The 26,681-nt window shown below is 36.0% G+C and overlaps 1 protein-coding gene across 4 annotated transcripts in view; it reads left to right on the top strand.

Moving 5' to 3' along the window:
- SORCS1 (sortilin related VPS10 domain containing receptor 1) overlaps positions 1-26,681 on the top strand; it is a 746,046-nt gene that overhangs the window by 490,002 nt on the left and 229,363 nt on the right. For all 4 annotated transcript variants that reach the window (XM_044665551.1, XM_044665550.1, XM_044665553.1 and 1 more), the window contains exon 4: positions 2,995-3,153. In XM_044665551.1, coding sequence (XP_044521486.1) covers positions 2,995-3,153 — 159 coding nt within the window. The remainder of the gene's footprint in view (positions 1-2,994; positions 3,154-26,681) is intronic.

The raw sequence follows: 26,681 nt of genomic DNA, 5'->3' as shown, positions 1-26,681 counted from the left end.
TACCCAGCCATGTCATACCTTAGGAAAAATTAGGAATTAGCTACAGTTTACTTCCAGCCTCCTTGTGGACTATCACCTCTTTACATATCTTGCTGCATATCAACAACTGGTCCCAGGGAAGTGCCTATATAGGCACTTAGGAGGTTGTAGTGAAGAGAATTCTGGGGCTGAAGTTAAAAAAAAAACCCTAAGTTCAAATCTAGCCTCAGATACTTCCTGTTTGTCTATGGGAAAATCACTTGACCTCTGTCTGCCTCAATTTCTTCAACACTAAAAAGGGGATTATAACAGCACCTACCTCCCAGCATTGTGAGGATCAAATTAAACTGCTTAGCACAGAACCTGGTATATGGTAGATGCTTAATAAATGTTTGTTCCCTTCCCTCCTTTCTTCTACCCTTCAAAGGGCAGGAGTGCAGCCCATTTTCATTAAGGCAAAAATGATTAATGAATACACCTTGAATCTTGAAAGTTTAGTCATTATGTTGGGATTAGGTATGGAAATTAGGAGCTTCCAGGGACCCCCACCAAAATCACATCACAAAAACTATTTTTTTCCTTATGTATAAGGATGTCAGCTGCCAAGCATTTTGAAAGGTGCAGATATTGAATGTGAATGGTAAGATATTGAATAAGTTGCAGAAATATACTCTGTTCATGAAAAACTGTCAATTTAGTTGGATAGACAAGCATAAAGAACTAATAGGTACAAGTAGTATACAGAACAAGACAGCATTCAGTTCCCTACTACATAATGGTATATTGATGATCACGAATCAAAAAAAGGGTTGTCTATGAAGTCTTAGGCAATTTTTTTATTTATATATTTTCTAGAACCAGGAAAGGGACAAAACCACCGAGATACAAAATCCAAGAGGTAGATGAGACCTGAGACATCTAGTTCAGTCCCTATAGCATCTTCAATAAGTAGTCTTAAAGCATCTGCTTTAAGACTTCCAACAGTGGGCAAAGTACTCCTTCCTAGGAGTACTGCTTCACTCTGGGATGACTCCAATTCTTGGTGTAAATAGCTTTTGTCTTTAGCATGAGTCAGTTTTGCTATGACTTCTTCCTGTTGCTAGAGCCCTGCTCTCTGGAGTCAAGGAAACTGATTTAATTTTTTTTTTTCTGTTGCTTGGTTTTTTTATATACTTGCAGAGAGCTATATCATGTCTTTCTTTAAGAGGGAACTGGATGATCACTTAATGAGTATATTAAAGTTGGGTGGATTGAGAAGTGTGGTGTTAAATGTTTAACTATTGGCTTTACTGAGGGAAGGGGGAAATATGCCTAACACACTTTTAAGTTTACTGAATTATTAACACTTTCTCCACCCAGATTTCATATCAATACAATTTCTTAATATTTGTTTTCTGATATTTTGCATTCCATATTTTCTCTCCACCCTCCCTCTACTTCATCATATCTTCTTAAGCTTAAACTATCAACAACAAAAAAATAAATCAAACCCTGATTTGTAATGTTTGCTAGTTTCTAAAGTGTAAATGCTCATAATGAAAACTGAATAATTGGGCCTTGTGTACTGATTTGAATTGTCTCCAGCATAATCCTGGATTGATCCCAAGATCCTTCTTTTGAGATATGGCGTAGACTAGATGGCCACCAAGGGCTCTTCTAAATCCAAGACTTTTTTTATTTTGTTTTCTTCTAATTGTTCTGTTCTCTGTATTAAACACCTTCCTAAGATCTATTCTGGTTGCTCTTTACCATCCTGGTCCCTTTCATTTGGACATATTTCTCAGGATGTCATTCACTTTCTTAAACTGTCACAACCAAAACTAAATTTCATCTTTGATTTTTTTTCCTTACCATGCACAAGTTCAATGTGCCTCTGGCTTTCCTCATTCAGAACACTATTCCTTTATTAATCCAGCCTAAGATAACTAACTTTCTACTGCTGCAACAAGAAGAAGAATTCTACAACTAGTGAAAAAAGACAATATATTGTCATCTTGGTAAATTTAGACTGTGGAGACTACAATGCACTTACCCTGTATTATTATATATTATAGTTACCTATGCAAGTTATTTACCCCATTTTAGGCTGAAAGCTCCATGAAGGCAGGGATCAAGATTTATTTAAAATTTGTATTTCTCCTGGGGCTGACATATATGTTCTATATATAATGAATGACTTAATAAATTTTTGATGAAATTTGAGTTTGAACAAGACTTGAAATATTCTTCTCTTCCCTCCTGCCATATACATCATAAAACCTATTTCAGAAAATCTGCTTATTATTCTGAGGAGAAAAGACAAAATTATATGGGAATAAAATGATGTGGAAAGTGTTTAAGTGGTTATGCATAACAATCTCATTGTGGAAAAGGCACTGAAAGTAAATGTGATATGTAAGAGTGAGAGTCCTGGGAGAGAAGTGATGTGGGTTTTTTTTTTTAAACCTTTGTACTTCGGTGTATTGTCTCATAGGTGGAAGATTGGTAAGGGTAGGCAATGGGGGTCAAGTGACTTGCCCAGGGTCACACAGCTGGGAAGTGGCTGAGGCCAGGTTTGAACCTAGGACCTCCTGTCTCTAGGCCTGACTCTCACTCCACTGAGCTACACAGCTGCCCCCGTGATGTGGGTTCTAATTTTGACTCTGTCACTAACTTGCCCTTTGACTTGGCTTAATCACTTTCTTTCTGTTAGCCCCAATTGCCTCTCCTATAAAATAAAAGACTAGGAGTTGATGGTTTCTAAGACCTTACAGTTTTGATTTTTTCCAAGTTCTCCAAAGTAGGATGGTAATGCCATTCTAATTTGTCTTTTGATGCCTCTATACCAAATATCCTGGTCACTTCTTATTCCTTGAAGAAGGATGCTGGGACAGAAAGGGTCTTGATTTTACTTTAGCTCAATGAGATTTTCTCTTTCTTTTTTCTCCTCAAAGTTTATTTGTCTCAGTTTTTCTTTTATCCTAAGGTAAGTTTGATTTTTCTGTTTTTTCTTGATTTCTTCCCTTACCCCTATAGATCATGTTACTCACAGACCCAGAGATCGAAAGCAGTTTATTGATCAGCTCTGATGAAGGGGCAACCTATCAAAAGTACCGGCTGAACTTTTACATCCAAAGCCTACTTTTCCACCCCAAGCAAGAGGACTGGATACTGGCATATAGTCAAGACCAAAAGGTGAGTGCATTTTTTTGAGATAGCTTGGCAGAACTCTGGAGAAATAAAAAGGTAATTTCCCCTGGATTCCTGTCTAATGATTTCTTTTGTTCTTCACAAGGCCTAGGTTTTGTGCCAAGTGCCCTGGCAGGGAAAGATTGGGGAGCTGAGGAAAGGTTCTCTTGATAGGTTTAGCTTCTGAGATTCAGTTAATTGACCCTTAGATAAACTCTAGAATTAATTTATTTTAATAAGTTGTTGAAAGGCACTACATATATAGTCGATAGAGTTGCCTTAAAAGCCAGGAAGACCTGGGTTAAAGCCCCATTTCTGATGTGTTCTGCCTATGTGACTCAGGGAAATCACTTAGCCTTCAGTTTTCTAAAACTCTAAGCTGTAAAAGAAGTGCTGACCTACTTTGGGGGAGGAGGTTCTCCACTGATATTTTCCTGTACCAATGGAATCACAGATAAATGACTTTCACAAAGGTTACTTTCACTTTCACAGGGTCCATGTATGTGATTTGAACCCAGGTCCATTAATATTGCCTAATATTCTACATGCAAAGAGTGGTGCAATGGAGTGAGCACTGGGTTTGGAATCAGAAGGCGCAGCTTCAAATATTGGCCTTGTTACTATATCATTGACTTTTGGAAAATTATCTCACCTCTTGGCCTCGGTTTCTTCATCTACAAAATTAAGAGTTGAACTAGATAACTTCTAAGGTCACTTCTAACTCCTAAATCTGTAATCTTATGACAAATGACAAATAATTTTGGAGTTGGGGAATAAAGAGCATTAAAAACAGGGAAAGGAGAACCATGTCAAGAAAAAGTCTTTTCTAATTGGTGGCACTTGAGCAGAAGCTTAAAAAGAAATAGAAAAGCAAAGAAGTGGAGGCAAGGCAGAAAAGTATTCCAGATGTGGAATACAATTGTGGACCATGGAAAGTCACATTTGGGACCAAAATGTATGCTCTTATGACTGGAATATAAAGTGTGTGATGGAGAGTAATGTGAAATTTGGAAGAAGAAAAGCTAGAGGAGTATTTTGAAAGGCTTTAACTTTGGATGAAGAATTCGTATTTTGCTATAGAATGAATAATGAAACATTGAGCTTCTTCAGAGAGGAGTAACATTGTCAAATAAGGGCTTTAGGACGTTTCTTTTGGGAGCTACATAGAGGGATGGGCTGAAGTGGGGAGAAACTAGGAAGAAATCCAATGACTAAGCAATTCCAATAATAAACTTTTGGATGAGGTAATAAGGGTCTGAATTAGGTCATATGTATAGAGAGCAAACCAGTTTAAGTGATGTTATGGAGATTAAGTCAGGCAATGAGGGACTAGGAGAACAGGGAGAAATAGTGACTAGAGGTGCCATGTAGATGAAGAATAAATATATAAATCTTTGGGAAGAAAGGGTAAGGAACTATGTCTATAACCTTTTGTTGTAAAGAGGAGGGATTTGGGGTATGAAGTGTACTCTATTGTTGTTATAGACTATGGAGAGAGAGTCAGAGAGACAGACATAGAGACAGACAGAAGAAGAAAAAATGGAAGAATCAGAGGAGATGGTCAGATGGAGGAAGTACATCGGAATTCTGAATTGTGTAGGTTGAATACTTAAGGGTGATATTGAACTCCAAAGATTGGTCACCTCTATGGGTGGTTGAGGAAGTATAAATTAACTAATTTTGGCAATTAAAGGGGTTGATTACTTAGGAGCTCAGGGTTTTGTAGCAGATATCAGCAGATAATATTGAAATCCTTCAGTAGGATTTTGGCAGTCAATAGGAAGAAAATTTAAATATCAACCATAAACTGCATCTGGTGATATAGATGGCTGTTGAGAACCTCAAAGACAGAGAATTTGCTTTATGATGGCAGAGAAAAAGCATTTAGAAATGCCCTTGAAGAGCACAGAATGGTGCCAACTCTTCCTTCTGAAACAGTGTGCTCACAAAACAGTAGAGAAGGGACATTCAGCACTAGAGAACGTAGCCAGAGATAGCCTGTTTTCTGAAGAGAGCGAAGTTTCTGTGATTGGTGGGAGTGTGAGAAGAGGAAGTCTAATATGAAGGATCAGAGGATTTCACTCAGATGTAGAGTAGAAGGGATCTAAGGTGTTATCTGAAGCTCAGAGAAGCTAAGTGAGTTGCCTAAGATCACATAGTAGAAAATAGTAGAGTAAGATTTTGAACTCAAATCCATTGATGTCAAATTTATCACCATTTTAACTCTATCATAGGAAATTGATTAATAATAACAATAATAGTAGTTAATATTTGAATAGCATTTAAGATTATTTTCTCATTTTATCCTCTCAACAACTCTGGGCTAAAAGGTACTATTAACTCCCCCATTTTACAGATAAGAAAACTAAAGCAAACAAAGGTTAAGCAACTTCCCAAGGGGCTACACAACTACTACAATAGTAATTATCTGAGGCTGAATTTTAATTCAGGACTTTCTGACTTCACCCTCAGAAATGTCCACTGTGCCACCTTGCTGCCTTTTAATAATAGAACAAATTATTCCAGAGGGAACAAAGGAATTGGAGGATAGCATTGAGGTGGATTGGGGTTAGTGTACATTTCAAACTAGCAGAACTCACATATCTGAACCCATAGTGAACATTAAGAACCCATATTGGTCTGCAGGTCAGAACCATAGAGCTTTTGAGAGGACAGTTAGCTTTGAAATGACTTTGTTGATTTTCTTTAGCAGAACTTAGGGACAATTCAATGATGTAGCAAGTGTTGATTAAGGTCTCGCTGATTACTCAATATGTAGGAAGTGTCTTTGTGGTGTCACAGAAATAGAAGAACCCTCCTTTGAGGTTGCTCACAAGCTAATTTAGGAAACACGACAAAAATATACCCAAAGTAGGTTGAGGGTAATTCAAAACTAGACTGAGTACATAGTAAATAATGGATTGGCCTCAAAGACAATCTTCAGTTTGGTTATAGTTTGTGTATAGTTCTTTGCTTTGTCATCTCTCCCATAAAAGTGGGATCTTCTTGAGAACCAAGACTTTCATTTTGCCATTTATTTCTCTCTACAGCACATTGCACAGTGCCAGACACATAAGAGATGCTTAATAAATGGTTGCTTACCCAACTTGCCCTATATAACATGCAGAAGTAGGGATGGGGGTAGAGGATGCAAAGTTAAGAAAAAATGAAAATGGAATGGGAATAATCAGGGAAAGTCTCTAGTGGAAGTTGGAGTTATGAACTATATTTTGAAGAAAGTGTAGGGTATTAAGATTGGTAGGAAGAATATGGACAGATGATTCTAAGGAAAAGAGTAAATTCTATCTGCCCCGGACACTATATATATATATTTTTTTTTCATATCCCCTGAATATAGAAAAATAGTTTAGATGATCTCTTTGGGTCTATTCTGGTGCCAGGATTTGGGGGAAAGCAGATTGATATTCTCAGAAATTCTACTTCCCTTAGTGCCAAATAAAATGCATGTTGAACCTAAAAATAGAGAAGATTTGCAATTAGTACTTTATATTCCAGCAGGCCAATGAGCATAATGCCTGATTTTCATTCCTAGAGCAAAGCTGTGGTCCATCTGGTCCAGTGTTGTGTAGTTAGTGAAAAGTAGGCCCAGTGCTACAGGAGATTGAATATTTCTCCTTCAGTTTGGTTCATTATATTAATCAGTCCTTGAAACTTTCTGCCCACTAACAGTGAAAGACTGAGGAAGAAGATGTACAAGAAGATGTACAAGTTTTAGTTATAATTCTCTTCCTCTAATGGAGGAGACATAAAAATTTTTGTGATTTGTAGAATAAAAAGAATCCTGGATTTTAGAATCCAGACTTTAGTTCCAATACTAACTTTACCACTATGATCTTGGGCAAATCAGTTATTGTCTTTGAGACTCAGTTTCCTCCTTTGTAAAATGCTGGAGGGAGGTGAGGAAGGGTTATAATATTTGACCTAACTATCTTTATAGTTGTAAATCTATGGTCCTTCTTTTTTGCACTCCCATCGTCCAGTGGTCTGATATAGTGGTACCAACCATAGACCTAGACTAGGAATCAGGATATTTGGAGGCTCTATTTGAGAAGTGATTAACTAAATCGCAGTGTGATTTTGGTCTTAGTTTCTTCCCTTCTAAGATGAGGGTAATTTTCATTTAGTTATGATTATAATTAAGAATAAAGTCATAAGATTTAGAGCTGGAAGGAACCTTAGAAATCACTTAGTTTCACATTCTTATTTTCCTAGGATTATATGATGGAAGATTTAAAATTGGAAGAAACTTTAGAAGTTCCTAAGGCCCTCCCTTTCACTTTATGAAAGGGGAAACTGGAGCATGTCCAGAGTTATATAGTTTTTGAGGCAGGATTTGAAACCAGGTCTTTCTCATTCCAGAAACAATCCATGTTAGCCTACTGCTTCTCAGTTTTATAGAAGAAGAAACTGTTGTATAGGTTAAATAAGATCAAATTACATTTTTAAAACAAGGGTGGCACCTAGCATGTACAAAAATAATTAGTTCACATTTACATAGTACAAAGGGATTTTCATTCCTCATTTTGTTTAGTTCTCATAACAACTCTGAGGCTGTACAAATGTTGCTATTTTACAGTAGAATAAACTCAGGTTAGCCCATATCGTTAATACCAAGGAGAGTGAGTAGCAGATCTAGAATTCTAATTCAGAGTTTTGAGCTCCAAGTTCAGTGCTATTTATACTGAATATCCTTGCTTAAACTTTCTTCTGGTACTATGATCATAAAGAAAGGTAAAATCTTCATCCTTTTTTACCTTTGGGTATTATCAAATATTCACTTTATTTCTTCTTTTCCTCTTTCCTTTCCTTTCTTTCCCTCCACTTCTTTCCCTTCCTTCTTTATTTTTTCCCTCTTCTTCCTTCTCTCACTTCTCCCTCTTTCCCTTTTACTTCTCCCTCTCTTTTTTCCCTGTTCCTCTCTCCACCTTTCTCCTTCTTCATGATGTGGCTCCAACTTGTTATCTGAATTGATCTCACTTAATTTATCCTCAGTGACACATTTCTGCCTCAATTCTGTATTTTAAAACAGATTTTCTCTCACACTTGGAGTCCTTGTCATCTCTACTTCTTAGAGAATCTCTACTGTCCCTCAAGGCTCAACTGATGTATCACTTCTTATAGCAAGTCGATCCATGTCCACTTAGTTTTTAGAGCTTGCTTCTTTTTTTCAAATTAACATGTCTGTATTTACTAATTTGTATTCTTGTTATGCTATGTTATATTTTGTTACTCCATCAAACGTAAGTTTCTTGAGAACAAAGACTCTTCTTTTGCCCTTTGTCTTTATACCACCCAGTGCCCAGCATATTTAAAATGTTTGTATAGTTGTGTTATATCCTTGGTATAGAACACTCCTTTGGAGGAAGTATCTTTTCCCAACCCAAATCTATAGTCATTCTAAAATTTAACTTCTTACTGAGTTGAATGATATACTGACAGCCAATATGTGTCAGAAATAGGACTTGAACCCAGGTCTTTCTGAATCCTGTGCCTGCTCTTTATCCACTCTACCACACTCTCTTGATTCATATTTTGCACATAGTTGGTACTTAATTTATGAATATTGAATTATTTTGGAGAGTCCTTAAAGGTTTGAGACTTCACTGAGAAACCTACTAAGAGTTTACAAATGAATCCTGAGATGAACTGATACTATCTGAAACCAGCCTTGTCACCAAATTCTCCTGAGGCATTGGAAGATAGAACATTTTCTGAGAAAACTTCAGTCCAAAATGGTGGCTATATCAGCTAGCTTGGGCCATTATCAGTCAGATAGTCTAAATATAGGTAATGTGAGGCCATGGAACATAAGATTGTGAATTGGGGCATTTCCTTGGGGAGGATGTGCCTCTGGGAACTGTTCTTCTTTCCTAGAATGTTTTGTCTTAAAACCCATTCTGCTTCATCCAGTGGATGCCAAGCCCCGAATAGGGGCTGTGCTATGCCCACGCAGGTGGGTCAGTGACAGAAACAATAGCTGTTAATCACCCATGAACAACAGGGCTATTAGCACTGATGAGATGCGACTGCCCTGTACCAGGGAGATGTCAGTGATGTCCTTGATGGGGAGGCTAACAGCTAATTGCCCAATGAAAAGAGGGAAAAAAAACAACTTAAGTTTTATGAATAAATGTCTTCAGTTCTTTATGACAGGCATTCGTATTATTGTTCCTACTGCAGAACTCACAGTTCATTATCTGGTATCAGTTTTGGGACTAAATCAGTATAACTGGCATGATCCAAATATGCACATAAAGGGTGTTACCTTTAGTCTCCTCTTCTTCAAATAAGAAACTTCCTTGAAGATTGGACCTAAATAGAATCTTTCTCCACATCCCTCTCACCCTTTATTCCTATTTTTTTTCTTGACCATTTTTTCTGTCTTTATTTCTATACTCTGTCTCTCTCTGTCTCTATCTCTGTCTCTGTCTCTCTCTGTCTTTCTCTCTCTCTCTCACTCACTATACACACACACACACACACACACACACACACACACACACACACACACACCTTTAATGTGGCACAATGTAGAGAACATTGGATTTGGAGTTAGAAGCTAGGTAATCTTAGACAGATTATATAAATTCTCTGGTTCTCAGTTTCCTTGTTCATAAAATACTAGAATGATTTTTAAGATTCCTTTTTGCCTGTAAGAATCTTTGGTTTTCTCTGGGTTGTTTTTTTCCTTTAAATCATTACCCAGCTATTTTTTCCCTTTTTCCTTATTCTTCTTTCTTTTTCCTCCTCAAACTGGGTGTGGTTTCAAGCTCTGGAAACTGAAAGTTTCAGATGGATGATGGAAAGGCATATATAATCTTTGGTTTTGGTTTTCTTTTTCTAAATTCTATTTTTTTCTGTATTACATGTAGATACAATTTTAATAATAGTTTTCTGATATTTTGCAATCCATGCTCTTGCCCATCTTCCCATCCCTCCATCCTCTCTGAGACAGCAGGTAATAGGAGATAGGTTGTACATATGCCATCATGTAATAAGTATTTCCATTTTTGTCATGTTGTCAAAGAAGACACATATCGCTTACACTAAAGAAAAATTCATGAAGGAAATAAAGTGGAAAATGGTACGCTGCAGTCTGCATTCAGACTGTCAATTTCTTGTGTGACAGTGGATAGTCTTTTTTGTCATGAGTCCCTTGGCCTTGTCTTGAATTCTTGAATTGCTGATAATAGTTAAACCATTCACAGCTAGTCATTTTACATTATTACTGTAACTTTGTACATATTTTCCTGGTTCTTCTCACTTCACTTAACATCATTTCATATAGAAAGGAACATATGCTTTGATTTCTCTTGGATGCTTCAGTTGAGAGGAAGTTTATAAAAGAAACCCTTTTCACTTTGTGACCTTGTTCAAGTCATTTCCCTTTTCTCAGCCCAAGTTTCTTTATCTGTAAAATGAAGGCATCAATCTAGATGGTTTCAAATGCCCTTTCCAACTATATCCAGCCATCCTCTGACTGGTACAATCATAACTTGTAAACCAAGGCATAAAAATTGGGGTATTTTTGTTCACATTGAAGATTAGAATTGGGGTTCTTTAATTTTTTTGTATCATGGACTTCTTGGGCAGTCTGGTGAAAACCTCTGAAATTCTTCCCTGAATAATGATGTTATTTTAAATTCATAATGTAAGAAAATGAGAAATTTTAATTTGAGCTTAGTGAAAAAACTTCTAAATTTTCACCCAATGAATTTCAAAGATCTCTTGAAATCCACCCATGGACTTTGATTCCAGACTAAAGATTGTTGCATTTTGAACTAGTTAGCCATTTGTTCCTTGTAAAACCAACTGTAGTGGGCACTAAGGCTTAAATCCTATTTAACAAAGGTATTAGCTGTGTGCCCATGGTTGGATAAACCATTTAACCAATCTGATCCTCAATTTTCTAATTTCTAAAATAGGGATAATAATGCAAAAGACCTATGTTGCCATTTTGTTTTATTTTGTTTTTGAGGATCAGATTTGATCATGTATGTCAACTGATTTGCACTATAAGAATATCAGCTCTTATTCTTAAGGAAGGATAAACCACATTCACGGCTTCTGTATTCAGGTACTTTCCTGCTGGATCTGAGGAGATTTAGTGGCTCTCTGAATTGGTCAAGAAACTTGAATCACTGTAATTACTTGACAAAGAACTCAAAGATGCTCTTGATGGCCTTTCTTTGTAGGATGGCTCATGGATGCTTGTACTGAAATCCATGGCCCCCTAATCCACTATGTAAATTCTTTTCAAAATCATTTAAAGTTGCCAGGGTGTAGGAACCCTTTATATAAATGCCAACAAAATCTGAGAAAGGGGTAGGATGCTTGGAATAAAGGTAAACTCATCTTGCTGGACCCTTCACAAAAGAACAATGGGCCACCCAGGACTGGAAGCTATGGAGTAGTTCTGAACATTTATAAAGGATGTAATGAAAGCTTTCTTTTTCCTCTCACTTTCATCTTGTACACTTAAGCTGTTGGCAAACCAAGCGTTCAGATAAAAAGCTATTCCCTTTCATTGCATTTGGATGCCAAGAGGAAGCTAGGAGACATAATCCTTCACCTCCATTCTTTTTTTCTCCTCTTTCTTGCTACTACACAGGAAACCACCCAAGGAAGGTTTAGCAATGGGCTATGTCTGCCAGATTACATCTTCATTTTAATTTGGCAATAAAGTAGTATAGGAACTGTGCTATAAAATATCGCTTCCAAAGGCATCTCTCACACTGTCTTAAACACCTCACTAAACAAGATGTGTTGGGAAACATTTTAAAAGAGAGAAAACAAAAAAAGCAGTCGTGATGGAAAGAATAAACAACAAAGAGAAAAGAAGCCTAATATTGCAACTTGATGGAAGTACCAGGGCCTTGAGATTTAGGCCTTCCCAGGAGGATATCAGCATAATTATGGCAATTTTGAAGGATCATTCTCACTGAGGACAATTAGGTAATGCCACATCTCAGGAGGGAGCTGAAAGGCAACTCCAACCTTTGTGGAGGCTTTTGGGTGAGATCTTGTTCTAGATGGGTCTCAGAATCAAGCCCTGTTCTGTTTTGTAGTACTCTGTCGAAGCTTCATGAGATCTGTCCATGAAAGGATTTAAATATGGAAAAGTTCCATGAGTTTGGGGGTAGAAATGGCTCTTACACTACAGTATCAAGCAATTAATTTTTTCTCCTTTCTCTAGGGCATAAATTGGATATGAACAATCAGATATTCAGGGGGGGAAATTGTTGTTTTAGTCCTAAATATAGTCCCCTTTCTTTTTACTTTCTTTTTCATTTCTTTCTTTCTTTCTTTTGCTCCTCCTCCCCTTTCCCCTAATGCTTTTCTGTTTTCAGTTTATTTCTTAGATGGTACAATAAATAGAATATTGGAATCAGGAAGACCTGCCTCAGTTCAAATCCTTCCTGGGCAAGTCATTTAATCTTCTTTAGCCTCAGTTTTTATTTTTTGTTTTTTTCACCTATAAAATGAGATAATAGTACCTATACTCAGGGTTGTGAGGATCAAATGAGATCTAATGAATGTTTTGACAAGCATAAAACACTATATAAATTCCAGTTTTTATTATTATCATTATTGTTAAAATATTAATGAAGTACCTGACACAAATGAAATGTTTCACCATTTGTGAAGAAATTGTTCCTATTTTCCTACTTTCCTACTTTTCCTTCTTTTCTTCCCTTGTTTCCTTATCTTTTCCTCTTAGACTTGTATTTATAGGCATTGCTCAGCTCACTTGATGGGACTAAGGGTTTGAAAGGCTACTAAGTGATGTTGGATTCCTTAGAAAAGGAAAGAAATGGTTATGTTAAGCAGTTTTATATTTTGGTATAAGTAGTAGACTGTGAATGAGGAGATCTGGATTTTAGTTGTACTATACCTTACTCCAGACTCACTGTGGCCCAACTCATGGTCCTATCCCTAATCAAATCCCAGCTCTATTGTTTGACCATAAAATAGATACAGAAATCCAATAAGGGAAAAAATGAATTCAAGGACATTAGAACAATGCTAATTTGAAGGGACTCTCATAGCAATATTATTCTCAATACCTATTCAGAAATGACTATCTAATGCATTCAAAAAATTGTATCTAAATATCTTTTAATTCATCTGGTCTCACAGTCTTTCACAAGAAAGATGTAGTTATTTTTGGCAGGTCTGATAACCATTTCTCATTCCTTATCCTTATTAACCCCTCTACAACTTTTGACACCATTGTTCACATTCTTCTCTGGATTAATACTCCCTTTCTGTATTTTCATAAAACCATTTTTGGTTCTTATAATTATCATGTGAGCAGTGGCTACTGGCCATTCCTATTATGCCTGATCCTGTATCCTAGCAGGTATGAGGTCCCCATTGACATGGAACAATGGGTCATAGAAGATTCTTGTAGTCCTAGAACCACTCTCTTTTCTCCTTTGTTGCTTGGTTTTGTGACTTCTTCCAAGGTGCAAGTTCAATCCCTGCCCTTCCTACTATCTTTTCTGACCATCTGTGTCCACTTACAGAACTTCCTTTTCTGAATTTAGCATCCCTCATTTTTATTGCACTCCTTATTTTTAAGTAAACCCTTCCCACCCTGATCAACACCTGCTCCCTGTCACCACACTATCTTGTAGAGGATAGTTGTTTGCTTTTTTTTTTTTTATTACACATCTTGAGAAAGAAATCCCGAGTTTATGCCTACTTCATAGTCATGACTGCTTCTGGATATCCCCAAATAAATTATTTCCTCTCTTTGCTCATCAGTTTCTTTATCTATAAAATGAAAGATGAAAGGTTGGACTATATGATTTCATAGAGTCATAAAAATCTCCTAGCTAGAAGAGACCTTTCGGATCATCTATTCCAACCCTCTCATTTTTGCATATGACGAAAAGCCTAGTTCCAGTTAAGGAAGGTGATTTATTAGAAGCAAAACAGCTTGTGAATCTGTTGAACACACTAGAAATCAGATCTGTCTCCCAAACCAGGGATCTTTTTTCCTACAAACTGAACTGATCCCTTCTAACTATATAGTTCTATGTACATTGGAGAGTCCCACTAGCTCCAAGTATACCATGGTTGTCAATACCTTCTTGGTCTATCACTGAGCTATATTGACTTAGACTTTTTTCCTTAGTAAATGATATTGATAATAACAACAACAAAATAACAGTTATTCTTTTATTTTTCCTTTAGTCAGATGGAACACAAATGGATCATACACATCCAAATACACATACACACACAGATACATATTTGAATTGGCCTATCAAGTCTTTAATGTTGAAAGGGCAAGACTGAAATAGAGCAGGAATTAGTCCTTGAAATGCAGTCCTTTGGGAATTTTCAAATAATTGCTACTCCAGCATATCCACTTAGGCAATTTCTATCTACCTAATGCCATCATGCATCCCCATGGAGCTGCGTTAAGTAAAAAGGCACTCAGTTATTTATAAGAAATATGTTGAGCATTTTATATACCATGCTATGCAGCTTTGGCATGATTTCCAAGTGCTTAAAATTTCCCAGTGTCATAGCTGATTTCTAATCTCATGAATATTTAGATGATTTAAGTATCCAAGTACAAAACTAGCAATTAGAGTGGAAACTGGGGAGCTTGCTAAATGTCAGCCCTGATGGTTGTTTATAAAACAAATTCTCAGGCCTAAATGCCATAATATGCAAACAAGGGAGCCCTGTGTTCACCCTCAGATATCATGTTTACTCAGGTTGTAACATTATTTTTCACTTGCTACATGGAATGGCTCTGTCTGCCTCAAAGGATTTTTAAATGGGGCACTGTGGAGAAGGAAGAGAATTTGACCAGTCTCAAAAACTGGGCTGGATTTAAGGGTTATGTTTCAATCTTGGGATGATAATAGATTTTTAACTCTGGGACTATCCCATCAAGTCTTTCTTAGAGTTTCCAAATGGTTTTTTCTTTCAAAAAATCATTGTAGTATGACTTCAGAGATATGAGAAGTTCTTTATGTTTTGGTGAGGATCGATGAAATTTAGTGTTTTTAAGGGCTCACCATGTACCAGGGACTATTGAGATTTTTTGGATCCTCATACTTCTATTCAGCATATTAGCTTAGTTTGCCCTCCCACCTTCCTAGCATATGTAAATCTGATGAATATACTTTCTACATCTACATCCTAGTCACTGATGAAAACATTGAAGATTCTAGAGCCAAGCACAGATCTCTAGATCATTCTATGGGAGACTTCCTTCTAAGTTAACATTGAACCATTAGTTACCAAGCTTCAGGTAAGGTCTTTCAATTAGTTCAAAATGCACCTTACTATAATAAACAATCTCTCTCTAATCTTGCCCAAAAGGATAGTATGAGAAAAATGGCCAAAGATTTTGCTGAAATCTAACTAAAACTACATTCAACCTCCTTATCTACCAGTCTTTTTACACTGTCAGAAAAGGAAATCACTAGTAACTCTAGTCTCTTTTTAATATATCCCATAAACTTTCTCTTAAATTGCAGTAAGCTCTTTACTGTTAAGTAATAATAAACTTTTATTTTTTTTTCCTTTAGAGAATTTAGTGTATTTTTTTTTCGTTATAGCTGATACTAGTAAAATAAGGAAAAGGTCGCTTCATCTTAGCAAAGAACTCTACTAGAATACTCATCTGAGTTGGGATAGATAATTAGGGCAGGTGCATTATTTTCAGAAGAAATTATGAGAGACTAGTAATCTAGGGAAAGTGGTAGAGTGGGGGCATGAATTTTCCAATGTCTCCAAACTCCCCAACAATGAATCAGAAATAACTACAAATTCAATGCAAAAAGTGATAAAAATGGAAACCAATCAGGAATGAACTAGAGCAGCCAGGAATAACTTAGAAAAGAGGTCTCTAAGTACCACCTGTTGATGAAAGCATAAGGAGCAAACACAGAGGACTCAACAAGCTGCAGGCCCTGGGGGCAGGGTGGCCAGCCCCACTTTGTCTGCATGACCAAGGAGTCTATATCCTAGTGGTTGCTACTGGTAGAGTCAACAGGCAGTGAGCCTTGGGAGCAGTTCTGGCACTAGGGATCCCCACTCAGCTACAGCTGAGGAATGATCACTGAACAAGGAAGGGATTCATGGGCCCAAACATGCAGACCAGACACTGGCTATGTCTCAGGCTGTGAATAAAAGGAAAGCAGAGCTAAAAGGGAGCACCATTTGTAAATGTGGTTGCTAGGGGACTGGAGCCCTGCTGGCTGATGGTCACTTAGAGGAGAGTGGAGACCCTGGCTAATGTCTCAAAGGGGAGGCAAGTTGTCCACTTGCAGTAATAGAATTATGAGGAGAGACTCCAGCCGGAGCACATGAGGTCAATCACAGCCTGGAGTTTGATTTGGAGGGAACAGGGACTACTTCTGGCCCTGGATTAAAGAAATTAAAAGAACTAAGTCAGGCCCAGTAAATTAAAAAAAAAAATTCTGAAATTGGAGGCATCACCTCACATACCTTGGGAACAGAGATTAACTCAAGCATAAAACTTAAAAGTAAAGCTACCTATTGATTTGGCTGTTAAAATTTTTTGGGGAAAAAAGAGTAAGCCAGAGAGAAACAATCTACCTATAGATATATATTATGGCAACAGAGAAGACCCAAATTCAAAAATGGGGAATAGTAAATGTAAAACACCTTCTTGTAAAAGAGCAAAGAAGACCAAATGATTGCAAGCACAAAAAAGAGCTTTTGTAAAAGGTTAAAAAGAGATTTCAAAAATCAAATTAGAGGGGTTGAAGAAAAACTAGGAAAAAATAAGAGCAATACAAGAAAATCAAGAAAATTATGATAGAAAGCTCATCCAACTGGGCAAAAAGATCCAAAAAGTCATGGAATAAAATAACTCATGTAGATTTAGATATGGACAAGTGGAAGTGAATGACTTCCTAAGCAAACAGGAAATAAAAAATCAAAATCAAAAGGATGAAATAATATAAGAGAATATGAAGCATCTTCTTATTTTAAAATGACCTGGTAAATAGATTTAGAAGAGAAAATATAATAATTCTTGAACTACCAGGAAGTTAAAGTTGAAAAAAAAGGAGTTTAGACACTGTACTCCAAAAAATCATTAAGGAAAATTGCCCAGGAATTTCTAGAACTAGGGCATGAATAGAAATCGAAAGAATTCACTGATTATCACTGCAAAAAGACTCCAAAATGAAAATGTACAGGAAAATCATTGCTAAGTTCTGTAACTCAAATCAAAAAGGAAATACTACAAGCAACAAGAAAATAAAACAATTTAAATATTCTGGAGTTATAGTCAGAATAATACAAGACTTAGATGTTTCAATCTAAAAAGAAAAGTGGTCGCAAAGCACAATATTTGGAAGAGCAAAGTAGTTGGGTTTACAATAAAAAATAACATACCCAGCAAAGCTGAGCATAATTACACAAGGGGAAAATGGTTATTTAATCAACTAAAGGAATTTGAACTATTCTTAGGGAAAAAAATCAGAACTCAGTAGAAAATTGGAACTATAAAACTCATAAGAAGGTAAACATGAAAGACCAATTATAAAAAACTCAATAAGGACAAATTGTTTACTTCTTATATTGGGAAATGTTATCTATAACCCTTAAGAATGTCATCATTACTTGAGTAGTTTGAAGAAGTATAGATAGATAGAAGACTTGAGGTCAAAATGAATATAATGAAATGAGCTAAAAATAACAATAAAAGAGGGTAAGAAGAGGTAAAATGGAACAATCATCTCATATAAAAGAGGCTTGAATAAAAAGAACAGTCACAGAGAAGGGTAGGAAGTGGTGGAGGACAGATAGTAGAACTCTATTCTCATCAAATCTCAATTAAAAAGGAAAGAATATATTCAAAAGGGTAAAAAGTCTTCTTAACATACAGAGAAACAGTAAGATTAGATGCAGAAAAAACATTGGAGAAATTACTAGTGTTAAGAACACTAGTAAACTTAGGTATAAGTGGATTTTTTTCTTAAAATGCTAAGAAGCATCAACTTAAAATCACCAGTAAGTATTATTTTTAATGGAGATAAGCCAAAAGCTATACTAATAAGATCAAGAATAATACAAGCCTGTCTCTTATCACCAATATTATTTTAAATAGTATTGGAAATGCTAGCAAAAGCAATAAAAGAAGAAAAAGAAATTTAAAGAATAAGAATGGACAAAATGGTAATAAAATTATTTTGCAGGTGATATAATAGTATACCTAGAAAATCCTAAAGATTTAACTAAAATAAATAGTGAAAACTATCAATAATTTTAGTAAAGTAGCAGGCTATAAAATAAATACACATAAATCATCACATTTTTATATATTACTAACAAAGCTTTTCAAAAAGAGATAGAAAGAAATATTCCATTTAAAAGAATGACAGAAAGAATAAAGTATCTTGAGGTATAATTGTCAAAACAAACCCCGGAAATATATTATTTTAATTATACAATTATAGACACAATTATACAAATATAAAATTATGAAACATTTTTTACACAAAGTCAGATCTAAATAACTGAAGAAACATTAATTGCTCATGAATGGGCAAAGTCAATATAATTAAAATGACAGTTGTACCTAAACCTACCTACTTATTCAATGTTGTGTCATTAAAATTACCAGAAAATTATTTTATTAAGTTAGAAAAAAAATCACAACAAAATTCATTTGGAAGAACAAATGATCAATAATATCAAAGTAATTAAGGAAACAAATGTGAAGGAAGGAGGCCTAGGAGTATGAAATTTTAAACTGTATTATAAAAAATAAGAAACTGTACTATAAAGAAGTAAATATCAAAATTATTTGATTCTAAGAAATAGAAAGTTATCAGTAGAAAAGAACAGTTATAATAACAATAGTAAAGATTCCTGGGACAACTGGAAAGTAATTTGACAGAAACTAGGTATAGACCAATATCTTACCCCATTCACTAAGAAAAGAAAATGGATACACAATTTAGACGTAAAAGATATAAGCAAATTAGAACAGAGAACATATTATCTATCAGATTTATGGATAGGAGAGGAATTTATTAATAAATAAGAAAAAGAAAGCATTATGAAATATAAAGTGGATTATTTTGGGTACATTAAATTGAAAACTTTGGTTTTTTTTAACAAAACAAAAGTTGACAAGATTAGAAGGAAAATAGAAAATTGGGAAATTTCCATTGTCTCTCAGATAAGATCTCATATCAAAAGTATATAGAGAACTTTGTCAAATTTAAGGCAATAAAAGCCATCACCCAATTGAAAATAGGCAAAATATATGAATGAAGAAATCAAAGCTATATATAAGTGTACTTTACTTTAAATTAAAAATTAAATTAAATTAAAAAATTAAAAATACTTTAATTTACTACTGATTAGGGAAATACAAACCAAAACAATTTTGAGGTATCATCTCATGCCCAACATATTAGCTAAAATGAAAAAGGGCAAAATGACAAATGCTCGAGAGGATATAGAGAAATGAGGACACATTAGTATGTTTTTGGTAGAATTATGAATCAAGCCAAACATTTTGTAGAGCAATTTGGAATTACACCCAGAGAGCCATAAAACTATCCTTAGACCCAGTCTGTTTCACAAGGAGATCAGAGAAAAAGGAAAAGATCCTGTATGTTCCAAAATATTTATAGCAGCTCTCTTCATGGTGGCAAAAAAACTGGAATGTCCATCAATTGAGGAATGGCTAAACAAATTGTGGTATATAGTTGTGATGGAATACTACTGTGCTGTAAGAAACAATGATCAGATTGATTTTTTTTAAATTTGGAAAGAACTACATGAGATAATAGGAGTGAAACAAATAGAACTAAGAAAGAAATATATGCAGACACAGATTTGATATTTGCACTATAACTTGTAAAAAACCAGCTCCAGAGAATGAGCTGAGAATTGGGAACTTTTTGCCAGATGATGCCTTCCATGGTGTGGGGAGGGGACAAGGGACTGAGATACCGGAAATAAATGCCCTTCAATTGGGGAATGGCTGAACAAATTGTGGTATCTGCTGGTGATGGAATACTATTGTGCTCAAAGGAATAATAAACTTGAGGAATTCCATGTGAACTGGAAAGACCTCCATGAATTGATGCAGAGTGAAAGTAGAGCCAAAAGAACATTGTACAAAGAGACTGATATACTGTGGTACAATTGAATGTAATGGACTTCTGTACTGGCAGCAATGCAATGACCCAGGACAGTTCTGAGGGATTTATGGGAAAGAACACTACCCACATTCAGAGGAAGAACTGCAGGAGTGGAAACACAGAAGTAAAACAACCGCTTGAACACATGGGTTGATGCGGACATGGTTGGGGATGTAGACACTAAATGACCACACCAATGCAACTATCAATAATATGTAAATAAGTCTTGACTGATCACACATGTTAAAACCAGTGGAAATGCATGTTAGATATGGGGGGGGGCTAAAGGGGGTGAAGGGGAAAGTAAAAACAAGAATCATGTAAGCATGGAAATTTTTCAAAAAAAATATTTAAATCTGAAAAAATAAAATAAAATAAAAATAAAAAAGAAGAAAGTCTGGAAGATGAGAGATAAGACTAAGTTAATCCCCACTACTATTTTCCCATAGCCAAGATCCTGTGTGGGGTAATACTAAGAACAAAGGCCTTGAAGTCAGAAGACCTGAGCTCAGAATTACAGAAATAGCTCAGAAGAAATTTATTTCTACCTATAGCTGTCCCAGAATCTCTACTTTAATATGAATGGCAAGTAGATATCATTTTGTAGATAACAATTTGATTTTTTGTAGATATCATTTTGTAGATATCAATTTGACTTCTGAGGCCTTACTGTAGACCCCTCCCACATTTTGCTTTCTTGTCTCCTTTTGTATGTCATCTCCTCCTTTAGATTGTAAGCCTCTTAAGGGCAGGGGCAATCTTTCTTTTTATTAATTGTATCAGTTGTATCCCTATTGCCTACCATACTGCCTTACACATTGAAGGAGCTTAATAAATTTTTTTTGGATTTATTGCATTAGGATAAGGCATGTGCACACAGATAAGTAAATCCAATGTAATTCTGTGAATGGATGCTATATAAAATCCAGGGAACAGGTAATAGTTTAGTTTCTGTGGGATATAGAATGTGTGAAATTAGAGAAAGTGGAATTAGCCTGGACAAGAAAAGTGGACACAGTTCATAAAGGACAGTAAAGGACAGGCTGGAGATTTTGTCTTTTTTTCCTAGAGGACGGAGCAAATCACTGAATTTGAGAGACTGGTTAGAGACCACTTTATGTAACTTTTCCTTTTAGGTTTCCAAGGATTTCCAGTACAGCTTCAGAAATTCTATTCCAATAATTATGCCTTCATAAAAATCCCTTTAAGAAGCCCAGCACTTTAGACTTTCTCAAGGGTTTTCACACTCTTTCCCTCAGAAAAGTGACATGACCCTCTCAAGTCTTTGATCTTATTTCTTCAACTACGTACCAAAAGCTGAGTTTAGGGACTCTGTATCTTATTTCCCCATGATACTAAACACTGTGGAAAACACTTGTGAAATTGAGTTCCTTTGATCCAATATCATATATTTATTATATAGTTTGAGGAACATAGTACCTAGTGCAAAGACCACTGAACCATATTGCCTGACAAATGCTACAAATTTGAGTGGTACCTGGGAAGTGGCAGATGACAGTCTTAATCAATCTAAGTATAGGAGAGGCTCAGTGAGGTAGGTAAGTGGCTTTGCTAACTCTTCTTCATCCTGTCCTCTTAGCCTTTGTGCTTTTGCCTCTCTCATCAGACTGTTGTAACTTTGGGAATCAAGATACATCAATTAGGCAAAATCATTAGCTTTGATGCCACTTCCATTTTTGACACAGAGAAACAAGTTAATAATTTCTCTCTAAATGTAGACCACCCACTCAAGTGGGTCATGAGAATAACCCAAAATACCTATCAGGTACTTTAAAGTGAGAAAAAGTTTTATTCTGTTGGAGGATAAGGACAAGTAATGGAGAGACTCTTAACCAGGTCTAACCCAAAATGCCATGGTATAGCCTAAACAGATAAAACTGTGACAAAACAAAGAAAGTGTAGCTATAACAACAGTGGTGTGGCTAGATAGATCATTTCTTTCTTAGCATATCTTTACTATCCAAACCACTTAGTCTTATTGTTAACTTCTTAATAACTTATATCTCTCTTGCCTAGAACTGTACCTGACACATTGTGAATGCCTAATAAATGCCTCTTGATTGAATAATAGCAGAATGAAAAGTTGTACTCCTTTACTTCTTTAAAATTTAGAATTTGCTTTCTGATTACATCTTCACCAACACCGGGCACCATGTGCACAATCTTTTTCCGAGGGACGTGATGCTTATGACATTGTTTTTTTCCTATAACTATAAGGCTGGATTCTAGGACTCTCACATTTGGGATTTCTTGGCAGTCTCCAAGTTTGGTGCTACCCATAAAACCTCCCTTTTTTGGCTAGAAGGTGAGATTTTTAGTATTAAGAAATCTAATAACATTTCTCCTTCCTCCCCACTGAGGAGGCAGGGATTTAGGAATGACATTATCTAGTAACATATCTCTTCCATCATCCAGATAGTCACACAGCTGCTTTACCCATGTGCTTCTCTAGGAACTCCACCACAACCACAACTATTGCCATCTATTGTTGTAGAAATGCCTATTGGATCTCTGTTCTTGGACCTTTGCTTATTTAAGAAAAATAAAGGCAAAGGCTGCTAGACATGTGGAAACATTCCTCTTAAGTACCTGGGAGAGGGTCACATCTCTCTTTGCTTTAAAGGAATCATTAATAGTTCCTGGGAGAAGATGAACCTGATGGCCTCCCTAGACATACACACATCTGCTACGTTTTAAATATCCTTTCAGAAAAACAGAAAGTAAAAGTGAAAAATAAAATAAAACTACCGTCCTTAAAGACTCTTTTGTGGATTAGCACCAAAGGGTGGCTTCTCCTTCCCAACAGACTGAGCCAGTTAATTTTCCTAAAAGTAGTCACATTTCACTGAAACCCCTCCTTCTGAATTATAGATTTCAAGGTGTCCATATACTTGGGAAGAAAATGCATCTTTATTTCTATAAAACAGCTTTTCTTTTAATTGTAAACATTTTATTTTATTCATGTAAAACTATTATTCTGAGACATTCATGGGACTCGCCAAACTGCCAAAGGGGTATAACCCACGAAAAGCTTAAGAAGATTTAGAGAGATGCAACTGAAAGTTGGAATGATTTATTCCTCTCTAAACGCATCCAAGGGATAGGAGACATGCCTTATACCTAAAATCTCACAGAGAAACTTACCTCCAGCTGAGTATATCTGCTCTATCAAGTAATTTCAAATCTCTACCTTTAGAGTAGCCCAGATTACTCTGGTAATAGTGATTTAGCTGGAGATCAAAAGTATCTTTCCCTTGAGAATAGAAAGAATACAGGAACAACTGTTAAAACTGGATATTCTTGAAGTTAACAAATACTTCATACCATGTCCATCTGTCTTAATACACACTCTGGTAGATTCCGAAAGACAAAGGTCCCTACCTTGAAAGGTTGCGATCTCCATGATATGCCTCTTCTCCTAGCAAAAGGAAACATTGGAAGAACCTAGTCAGAACCCTGTTGTGTTTGACTGTCAAATCTATGGTCACAACTTTGAACAATGAAGAATACTACTTTTGTTCAAAATTTAATTTACTTTTTTCAGTTATATATTCTCTTTTTCCCTCTGTCTCCCACCCAATCCACTGTAAATAAAAGAAATACAATATTGACAATATGAAGTCATGCAAAACTGTGTTTCTACATTAGCCATGTTCTGAGGCATGGGGGAGAAAAACAAAGGGGGAAAAATGTGTTTCAGATTGCACTCAGAGTCCATCACTTTTCTCTGTTTTGAGGTGGATAGAATTTTTTATCATAAGTCCTTTGGAGTTGTAGGGGATAGTTATAATGATCAGAGTTATTAAGTCTTTCACTGGGAGAATAAGATTTGTTTGTTTGTTTCAAGTTTCCTGGGGCCTTCTTCATTAAGCTGATTGGAGAGGCTACTTTATTACTTATATCATCCCCAGGATACTACTTCCATGAAACAAATCAAAAGAAGAAAGCAGATTTAATAACAGTAGTTAACAGCTAGCATTTCTATAGCACTTTAGCTGAATTATCTCATTCATTTGGCTCATACAATAATATTATTATCACCATTTTGCAGATGAGAAAACAGAGGCTGAATGAGGATGTTAAGCAAATTGACCAGGGTCATATTGAGAATGAAGTAAGATTCAATCAGGTCTTCTTGACTTGAAGTCTAACATTCTGTCCATTGCAGAATTTTTCTGTTTAGACTTGGGCAATCTTTATAAATACTATTTACAAGAAACATTCCACTTAGAACATTAGAAAAGAATTAGAAAAAAAAAAGGAGAGGCGACAAACAAACTTGAAAGGAGATGGCAATTTAGGTAGTGCAGGAGTTACACTGAAAGCTAGTTTAAAATCAGTTGGGATATTTTCTCTCCTGATACAGAAAGGGTTTAAGGGTTCATTGTGTTTAAAATATGCTTCTCTCTTCAGTCAGTCAGTCAACAATCATTTATTAAAAAGCCTCCTATCATGTGGGGCAGCTGGGTAGCTCAGTGGATTGAGAGCCAGGCCTAGAGACAGGAGGTCCTAGGTTCAAATCCGGCCTCAGACACTTCCCAGCTGTGTGACCCTGGGCAAGTCACTTGACCCCCATTGCCTACCCTTACCAATCTTCCACCTATAAATCAATACACAGAAGTTAAGGGATTAAAATTAAAAAAAAAAAAAAGCCTCCTATCAGAGGGAGCTAGGTGACTCTTGTGCTAGGTCCGGAGTCAGTAAGAGCTGAATTCAAATCCAGCCTCAGACACTTAAAAGATGTGTGATCCTAGATAAGTCACTTTTAAAAAAATCATAATACAATGGAGAAGGAAATGACAAACCACTCTAGCCTCTTTGCCAAGAAAACCCCATCAATAGCACTGATGTGCTATGGTTCAGAGAGTCATGAAGACTCAGACATGACTGAACAACAATAACCAATGTACCATTCACTGATTAAATATAATTCTCCTTAAAGATGTTAAGTGGTCCCCTCTTCCTTTTTGAATAAAATAGAAATGCTGTCACCTCCCTCTGATTACTCCCCATGATCTCACTCCAGTCTGTCTTACAACCTATTTTACATTACTCCCGTTCATACCATTAGACCTCTGACCAGCTGTACTCGACTTTTGCCTGTTCCAGACCATGCCCTGCCTTATTCTGGCTACATGCATTAATGAAGCCCACTTGTGATGGCCACAGTGTGTTTCTTTATCTGCCCATCGAAATCCTTCTTGTTCTTTTCCTTTAGTGCTTAACGCAGGCTGCTAATTTTGACCCAAAATATTCCTCCCTCACTTTCTTGGATGTGATCTACTATTTGCCCAAAATGTTCTCAAGCACTTTGACCACCTATTATTTGCCTGTATCATAGTATACGTCATATTGGACTTAATTAGGATACACATATCATCCCAGTTGACTATAAAGCATTTGCAGGGTATTTCTTTTTTTGGGAGGGGGATGAATTTTCAACCTCTTTGCTGTAATTTCAAGTAGACATTTATGTTTTAGGGAAAAATTCAATTACAAACAAGAATGACAATTCTTTACTATTTTATTCAAGTGGAAGAGTGCAGAACCTAGGGAAGTTGAGGGAATGGATGATGGGTTGGAGAGAAAGGATTAGTACAAGGAGCTCAATGAGAAAGCTACAATTGTCACAGAGGAACATGAGGGGAGCCTGCACTAAGATGATGACTATGTAGGTAGATAAGTAGGAAGGAAGGGAAAGAAAGAGAAGTAAGGAAGGGAAGTTTTGGGGAGAGGGAGAGAAAAGGGAATGGAGGAAGGCATATGAAAAGCTATGCACTAAATGCTAGATACAGGTAGAAATGTTAAGATACTTTGCACTCACTTTTCATCTGTTTACTTATCACCTAGCATTTAGTAAGCATTTAATACATATATGTAGAATTTTAATTTAAAACTAACAATAAAACATCATCACCATCATCATCATCATCATCCCCATGCTTTACTGTCTGAAACACTCTCTGCTAGTCAAGTGGAATATATAATTAAAATTATTATAAGGAGGCAGGAAAAGAGGGGTGCAATAGTGAATAAAGAGCCAGTGCTAGAGTCAAGAAGATTTAGATTCAAGATTGGCCTTTGAAATATGCTAGCTGAAGTATCACAAGCAAATTATTTAACCTTGTCAGGTTTCCAGATAACACTCAAGAGTATATATTATAGGTTCATTGGGATCTGCTTTGTGAGTTTGCATACTGCTGGTTCCATGCACCAAGGAAATCACAGATCAAAAATGAAAAAAAACAAAACAACAAAAATGAAAACAACTGTGGGAGAAGTCAAGAAACATGTAGGTAGTATTAATCCAAATTATACACTAAAATTTAT

The sequence above is a fragment of the Gracilinanus agilis genome, chromosome 2, assembly GCF_016433145.1.
Source record: "Gracilinanus agilis isolate LMUSP501 chromosome 2, AgileGrace, whole genome shotgun sequence".
Taxonomy (NCBI): Eukaryota; Metazoa; Chordata; class Mammalia; order Didelphimorphia; family Didelphidae; genus Gracilinanus; species Gracilinanus agilis.
This window is presented reverse-complemented; position numbering and strand designations above follow the sequence as displayed.